This window comes from Vanacampus margaritifer, chromosome 11 (assembly GCF_051991255.1).
Source record: "Vanacampus margaritifer isolate UIUO_Vmar chromosome 11, RoL_Vmar_1.0, whole genome shotgun sequence".
NCBI classification, from domain to species: domain Eukaryota; kingdom Metazoa; phylum Chordata; class Actinopteri; order Syngnathiformes; family Syngnathidae; genus Vanacampus; species Vanacampus margaritifer.
Genome location: NC_135442.1, coordinates 591,376 through 599,533, shown reverse-complemented (window position 1 = coordinate 599,533; position 8,158 = coordinate 591,376). Strand labels below are relative to the sequence as shown.

The following is an 8,158-nucleotide window of genomic DNA, read 5'->3' as shown; positions in this document are numbered from 1 at the left end:
TATTCTAGGACTTTTGTCCCCCCAAAAGAATTCCTCCAATTGTGACCAATTGGGCAAAAATCAGCAAGTCCCGTGAATTCCGCCTCCAAACAAGCACCCTATTGGCCAAAGTCAATCTGTCCCATGAATCCCGCAAGAATTGGGCCAAAATGATTTATCCTGATGACTTGAGCCGAGCAACAAGCGAGGCCAAAAATGAGCCCTGAAAATCCTTCTGAAAGAACCAAAATTGCAACAAATGAGCAAACCAGAAGCCACAAGTGGCTCGTGCCAGGGGACGAATTTGGGGCCTATTGACAGTTTGTGCTGCGTTTTTGCTGCTTTGAGGTCAAGTTGGCCAAATGTTAGCAAGATGACACACCTTAGCTCAGGGTTCCTTAATCCTGCAGGCTTTTGATGTTTGCGCCCACTAGAAACATCTCAAACCTGCAGGACTCGGGCCCTGGAGGACCACAATTGGCGAAGCCCGCCTTCGCTCTGCTAACTCGGCGACCTTCGTTAGCCTTCATCCATCCCCTGAAGCGCTTCTCCTCCTGAGGGGTGGCGGGCATGCTGGAGCCTATCCCAGCGGACTTTGGGCAAGAGGCCGGGATGGGTACGCCCTGAACTGGTCGCCAGGAAAAGACAAACAAGTTTTCAAAGCTACGCACAATGTTGAGTCTTGAATTAAAGCAGAGGACGTGAAGAAAAGCCACGCAGGCCAGAAGCGTTCAAAGCCGCTTCCAGAAAGTCTGAAAAAGCTGCCGCACTTTGGCTTTAGCCACTCAACCGGCAGCTTCAACTCTGGCAAGGTTTTTCCTTCCTGCGCCGGATTTTGACATCGCTGGCGCAATCTCCACCAAGGAAAGCCTGCATTTGAACCTACGACCTTTGCACCGTGCTAAGCAGTTGTGACAAGGAATGAAGCTAAGTACGCGATGGCGCCTCCTGTCAATATTTTCAAGGACGTGCGTGGAGGCAGCTTGGCGTGGCTGCGTGTTACGTGAGCATCCAGCAAACAGCAGCATGACCTTCTGGGGACTTCGGTCCAGGTCCAGTACGGCAACGCAGGGTTCAACTCAGACCGCACATGCTGATTTCAAAGGGGTGGGGGGGGGGGTCATTGATCAAAGTCACTTCTACCTGGTGTCATGTCCTATTGGCCAGAAATAAGCAAGCCTTATGATTTCTGCCTAGCAACAAGTGTGCCATTGGTTAAAAAAAACAACTCACTAAGATAAGTAAGCATCAATTGTGGTCCTTTTGTGTAAAATGAGTTTATCCTGTGAATTGTGCTCAGCAACAACACAAAACGAGTTATGCCTAAGAACCAAGCTGAGTCGCATGAATTGGTCCTGGCAACAAGTGACCAATGGGACAAAAGCAGTTTGCCTCGTGAAAGTGCAGGAAGTCAGCCCTGCAAATTCAGCCGAGTGCCCCATGGGGTGAAACTAGTGATCGCTCCCAACAAAGTGGCCAGTAGGCAAAGAAAGAAAAAGAAAAGAATTCCGCCTAGCAACAAGTCGCCAAAAGGGCAAAATGACTTTTGCCCGGCAACAGGCGGGAAAACGGAGCCATCGTATGAAAGTGGAATGTCGTCTGCAACAAGCGGGTCTTGGTACGCGTCCTTAAGCAACGGACGGTGACCCTTAAAAATGAGTTGAGGCCGGCCACGAGGATCCTCCGGGTCAAATGTGGGCCAGGTGAAGGAGAATTTAGCCGCATTTGGATGTTGACCGCCCACGGCGGACGTCGCACCAACGTCCGCCCACGTCATCAAACACAAATCCTGTTAATGTTCAGCGACAGACGCGCGTTGCACAACGGCCGCTGTGTGCCTGACCCGCGAGCACGCAGGGTTAGTTACCTCTCACTGTGGACCTTCTGGAACCTTCTGGGCCTGGTTTGACCCGTGTCCCCGTCAGTCCCTCGCCTCAGGCAAAGTGACTTCAGGACACTTCGCATGCGAAAATAAGACACGTGAACCCAAGCAGGCCTTGGCATGTGGCCAGGGGCCTCACAGGATGCGGCAGCGTGTGTGCTTGCGCGTATCGATCTGTTCTGCTTTCCAGAGTCCACGCGGGCCCACGCAGGTGCATCTTGGGGACACGGCGTTCTGGATCGAACGGCTCGGGCTCGCCCCTGCTCCTGCCGTGATGCTATAAATGGCACGGGGACCCGTTGAGTCGTCACTCGGGTCTTCCTCGCTCTTGTCAGGCCGCCATGAAGATCCTGTTCTCCACCGTCCTGTGCCTGTGCTTGTCCTCGGCGTGGACCGACCAGTAAGTCTTTTCTTGGTTTTCGGCTTTCCAAGCGTGTACATTTCGTGTGGTCAAGGGTGGAACCCGGGCTGGGGAATCCAAAAGCCTGCCGCGGATCGGCTTCAGCTTCGGCTGCTTCTCCTCACCTGGCAAGAAAACCAGCCTGTTGAGTCGAAGCAGCCGTGGCTCGTGGCTTCCAGGGTTTTGAATTCCTGGACCTTCTGGATTCCACAATTGCGGGCGTACGGCTCGTCGCGGTGGGGTTCGTACCTTGGCCTGAAGGTTTGCCTCGTATTCAGCACGGCCGATCCTGAAACGATCCCGCCTCACGACTTTGATCTAAACATATGATTTCGATAGCAGAACTCGTCTACGGACGCCGTTGACGTTTAGTGACAGGCAAGAATAAAATGATGGCAGGAAGATCAACGAACCACCTGAAGAACAAAAACAAGACCTCAAACTATTCACAGGCTTTGCTCAATTCTTTTGTGTTTTTGCAAACGTTCCAAGATGGCACCGAAGCCCCGAACAAAAGTGGTGTCAGCAAATGATGTTGCAGGACTGACGGGTGCAAATCGTTGCATGTTGTGGGGGAGGAGCTTATTTGTGTCAGCTGATGATGTTATTGATTGCAATTGATTTTCCTCAGCAAATCTGTAAGGCATTTATCATAAAGGGTCAGATGAGGTCGACGTGACATTCAAGTGTTTCACATGAAACGCAAGCAGCTAAAACCCATTTTTTCTCACTCCCATTTCTGGAATCATCTTTCTGCCAAAAGAATGAGTTTATCTCTCCAAACAAAACGACTGACTTGCACGAGGCAGTCTCGCTCTCAAAATCCGGACTTCATCCCTCAAAAGTCCAATCCAGGTCCAGAAAGTCAAAACCCTGCCACAGTTTGCCTTTAGCCGCAGGAGCTAGCTAGCGAGCGCCACAGGTGCTCATTTACCTAGCTAGCTAGCACTATGTCAATTTCAGCAGCCATTTTCAAATTCAGTCTCAGTTTTAGAAAAGAAAAGCCACAATGGTAAGCCGTCTTTGTTTTCTCCCACAGCCATGAGGACCACCCACGTGAGTGAGCTTCCACCTCCGTCTGCTCCTTCGTCCTCTTCTTGACTGCCTTGTGAATCCCTGGCACACGTTTCATGATTCTGCCATTTTTGGACATAGACAGTTCCCTAAAATGTCTAAAAACACTTTGTAGTGAGTTTGGAATGAGTAAAAAGCGCTCCCTAAATCGTGTTGTGCCGCCGCCATTTTGTGGCGTGGCAAACCTTTTGGTTGCTCAAAAATGTCGCCCAAAGTCTGGCAAGACTCCGATCGACTTCCCATTCCAACAGCGCTACAAAATGTCCGCCACGTCATATGGTGGCTCGCACGCGTCAGTGTTGTTGTTCTCACGTTGTGTGCAGACGTCCCGGACCGCTGTCTGGGTCTGGAGATGGACGCGGTGACGGTCAGCGAGGAGGGCATGCCTTTCTTCTTCAAGGGTCACTACCTGTTCAAGGGTTTCCACGGCAAAGCCGAGCTGCTCAACGAGTCTTTCCCCGAGCTGGACGACGCCACGCACCCTCTGGACCACATCGATGCCGCTTTCCGCATGCACTTTGAGAACGCCACGGACCACGACCACGTCTACTTCTTCATTGTACGTACTCCAGAAGCTTTCTGACGTGATTGCGCCACACGTGAGCCGGCGGAGCGCAGCAATCCAGTTCTGCCTAGCAACGAGTGTCCAATGGGACGAAAGCGTGGAGACGTTAGCAGCGAGCGTTTATGAAGGCAAAAAATGTGTGATTCTGAGTCTGACAGCGAATAAGGACCTCGCAGCGGTCGCCCTGCTCAAGTTGCTGAAAATGAGGCATCTCTTTGATTGCTATTCTGCCTGGCAACAAAAGTGTGAGAGAAACGAAACGTGTGCCGATGTTTCCTTTGCCTCCAGGACAACCAGGTGTTTGCCTACTACAAGCACAAGTTGGAGGAGGGCTTCCCCAAGCCCATCTCGGAAGTCTTCCCGGACATCCCGGACCACCTGGACGCCGCCGTGGTGTGTCCCATGCCAGATTGCGAAGAGAACGAAGTCATCTTCTTCAAAGGTTGGTCCCGACTCGCGCTTGCCGCGTCGCACTTCTTCTCCAAATGTTGAGCGAGCGCCGGCGCTGCCGACAGAGCACGAGATCTACCACTTCCACGTGGGCAACAAGAAGGTGGAGCACCGAGAGTTCAAGACCATGGCCAACTGCACGTCGGCCTTCCGCTTCATGGAGCACTACTACTGCTTCCACGGACACCAGTTCTCCAAGTTTGATCCCAAGACCGGAGAGGTCCACGGCAGGTACCCCAAGGAGGCCCGCGACTTCTTCATGAGATGCTCCAACTACAGTAAGTCGCTCTCGCACCTCGGAGAAGTTTGTGGAAAGCGGCTGCGGTTAGCTTGAGGCTACGTTACGTTGCAGGCGAGGAAACCGACATCGTGGAGCGCGAGAGATGCAGCCACGTCCACCTGGATGCCATCACCTCTGACGATGTTGGCAACTTGTATGCCTTCAGAGGTGAGCCAGAGCCAAAGCGCTGAATTCTGCCTAGCAACAAGCGGCCAATAGACAGCGATTGTGAATTGGGCGGGGTCAAACTGTAGCTAACCTTCGGTCTCGCGACATTTTGTCCGATTGAGATTTGCCAAGCAACAAGGATCCAATGAGGTTCAAAGATAGAAGTCCTCTCAATTCTGCCTAGCAACACTCATCCTGGTTAGCAACCATCTCGCAAAAAAAACTCCACAGCAAGTGTCCGATTGGGTGAAAGTGAAGACAGCTTCTGAATTCTGCCCAGCAACATGTGATGACAATGCTTTGACCAAAAGTCAGCCTGGCAAAAAATGTGAGGTGAAATGACCTGGATCTCGTGTTTGGCGCCCAGGGTCAGAGAATCCGGGTCCAGAAAGGACAAACCCTGAAACAGTTGGACTTTAGCCACACGTGCTTCTACTCAACAGGTGGAGACGAGCTCATTTACCTGCCGATTCAGGGGAAGCGCCTGAGGCTAAAAGCAATATGTGGCAGGGTTCTTGCTTGCCGGACCCGGGTTGGCCAACTCTGCTAGTGCCGAGGCTAGCTGTTTGTCCTTCTTTGCTCAGGTCATCATTTCCTGCAGCGAGACGGCAACAACGACACGGTGAAGGCCGACACCATCGAGGCGTCCTTCGAGGAACTTCACAGCGAGGTGGACGCCGTCTTCTCCTACGAGGACCACCTCTACATGATGAAGGTTTGCTTGCACGCCGCTTTCTGGTCTTGGGTCTTGATGTTGACAAGGTCGCGGTGTGTCTGGGTGCAGGACAACAACCTGTATCTGTACAAGGTCAGCGAGCCGCACAACCTCACGGAGGGTTACCCTAAAAGCGTGAAGGAAGTACTGGGTCTGGAGGGTCCCATTGACGCCGCCTTTGTCTGCGAGGGTCACGCCATCGCTCACGTCATCAAAGGTAACCTTTCAGACCGCCGTGTTGAAAGGGTTCGGGTTAGGGTTAGAGCCGCTGCTCTGGGAAAGGCCCACAAGGTTCATTGCTTATCCCGTCTCCGTCCTCACTGCTCGTCTCTAACGGGCACGTCGCCAAAGTAGTCGGCTTTTGGAAAGGCCCTCATGTGGTCTCTCACGGTCTTGTAAGATCCTATCAAATCTGCCAATCAATCGATTCATTCCGCAGGTTAGCTTCTGATCTTGAAATGAGTTTTGACAGCAGTTGGTAGACTCGCACGGACCCGATTGCTTCGTTCAGGTTTCCAACAAAGTCTCGCTCGGGTCTCTCGGTCCGCCCGCTGAAACGTGCGCTTTGATCTTTTCAGGCGATCACATATACGACGTGGATCTGATGGCGTTTCCTCGCGTGGCCAGCAACGAGCGTCCGCTGTCTTTGATCAAAAAAGTGGACGCCGCCATGTGCGACCCTCACGGCGTGCGCGTCATCTATGGAAACCACTACTACCACTTTGACAGCATCCAGCAATTCGTGGCCGGCAAGTCCATCCCGGAGCAGCACCGAGTGTCCATGGATCTGTTTGGCTGCGACCATTGAAGACTTTGAGCTGTTGTCAATAAATATGAGCAAACGCACTCGGCCTCCCTCTTGTCATGATTGCAGTGTTTTTGTGTCTGGCGTCCACCAGGGGGCGCCACAACCCGGCTTTTGACTGGCTGCCTCGATGGACTTTGTCCTTCTGGCACATTCGCGCACACAATCATTCAAAGTCACCAAATGATGAACAAAAGATGATCGTGCTTGTCAATCGAGAGTCTTGTTGCGGGACGCAAAGCGTATTGGACAAAAAATTGGGATGATAAGAAAAGTGTTGGAAGCAAGAAAAGACACGAAGATGTTGTTGCAATCTGGTAAACGATCATCTACGTCAGAGTTCACCGGTTCCGGTCCTGGACGTCCTGGATGTCTGCAGCTTTGAGATGTTTGCGGCCACTAGCACACCTGATTCACATAATCAGCTCATCGTAACCGTCCTGATCTTTCGTATCAGGTACGTTGGTAGCTGGAAACATCTGGAAGCCGCAGGTCTCCGGACATCCAGGACCGGAATCGATGAACCCTGACCCACATCACCCATGTGGGAAGAAGAATATTCACAATGACAAAATGAAAAATTAGGATTGAACAATATGCGCCTTAGATGAAGCGATCTGCTGGCTAAATATGCTAATAGGCTAATGTAGCATTTGTAGTTTTTAGCAGCGGTTGTCAGATGCATTTCTGAGGTCTGCTTTTCTTCATTTCAAGTTCTACGGTCCAGTTCTGAGAACTTTTTTTTGGGGGGTCTCATTCTGACGTCCATATTTGAAGTCCACGTGTGAGGATTGCTTGATTAGGTCTAGTTGTCAGGACCAGATCCAGTTCCTGTTCTGAGGTTGACTTGTGATTTGAAGGGGCTGTTCTGGAATCTGAAATGAAAAATGTGAGAAAAAGGAATCGCGTTGGTGCGCATTTGTCTTTATGAGTGTGCGTGTGCGTGTGTGAGTGCTGATTCTGCTTAATGAAGTGGACAAGGAGGCTTGACGGACATCTGCTCTCAGCCTGTCGTTTGGTGTGGCGCGACCCCATGTGCGTGTGTGCGCGCGTGCGTGTGCGCGTGCGTGCGTGTGTGGCCAGTGGCCAACAGCGTGGCAGGTAAATGTTGGCTCTGGTGAGCAGATGGTCTCGGCCCGCCGCCCCTCTGGACCGGTGACCGCCAAAAAGACTCGGGCACGTGTGACCCGGGCGCCCCCATCAAACTGACAGCACGCACGCACACACACACACACACACACACACTCGCAAACAATGGACAGTCGTCTGTGAGCGAGTGGAAAATCTGTAACTGAGAGCATCTTTGACCTTCTTGTGTAATTGGACTGGAACGGAACACGAGTTGTGGACGTGACACACACACAAGGAGCCACCGCTGATATTTTGCAGCCAGAATTCCACAATTGTGTTGCAAACAGTTGAAGGCGGTCAAAGTTGATCCGCAAAGCAAAGCGAGCTCCAAATGTGGCAGGCAACAGCAACAGAACACAGACTGAGAACAAAGACTGGGAACAAAAGCCAGACTGGCCCTGGAAGCAGGGAATGGAAATGAGCAGAACCAGTGACAAGAAGCAGAACCCAGACAATGATGAGTAATAAGAAGAGAGTCACCGCTGTGAGAAGGCATCTGGACCAGAAGCTTTAAGACGGACCGCAACTTGAAACAAGTCCGGAGCTGTACCTTGGACCAGGACACGAGGACTAGGACAAAAACGAGAACAAGGTCAAGGACTATGAGCAGTAGCAGAACCAAGGTGCAGGACAAGACCAGGAACAGAAGCGAGGCTGGGCTAAGAAGCGGGGCTTGAAACGTGACCTGCAACATTGACAAGGACCGGAA

At 51.9% G+C, this 8,158-nt stretch overlaps 1 protein-coding gene across 1 annotated transcript; it reads left to right on the top strand.

Annotated features, from left to right (window-relative positions):
* The first annotated feature begins 2,108 nt into the window (after positions 1-2,108).
* hpxa (hemopexin a) lies at positions 2,109-6,359 on the top strand. The gene is made up of 9 exons (XM_077579245.1): positions 2,109-2,261; positions 3,301-3,317; positions 3,659-3,894; positions 4,189-4,342; positions 4,416-4,628; positions 4,703-4,798; positions 5,383-5,513; positions 5,583-5,730; positions 6,092-6,359. Exons 1-9 carry the CDS (start codon positions 2,203-2,205, stop codon positions 6,319-6,321), a joined length of 1,284 nt encoding a protein of 427 aa, XP_077435371.1. The 5' UTR covers positions 2,109-2,202; the 3' UTR covers positions 6,322-6,359.
* Positions 6,360-8,158: the final 1,799 nt, after the last annotated feature.

Bases quoted from the DNA above. Each gene is read 5' to 3' on its own strand.
- hpxa (XM_077579245.1), top strand. From the start codon at position 2,203: ATGAAGATCCTGTTCTCCACCGTCCTGTGCCTGTGCTTGTCCTCGGCG. The intron at 3,895-4,188 runs GTACGTACTCCA...CTTTGCCTCCAG, and splicing joins ACCACGTCTACTTCTTCATT to GACAACCAGGTGTTTGCCTA. The intron at 4,629-4,702 runs GTAAGTCGCTCT...GTTACGTTGCAG, and splicing joins CATGAGATGCTCCAACTACA to GCGAGGAAACCGACATCGTG.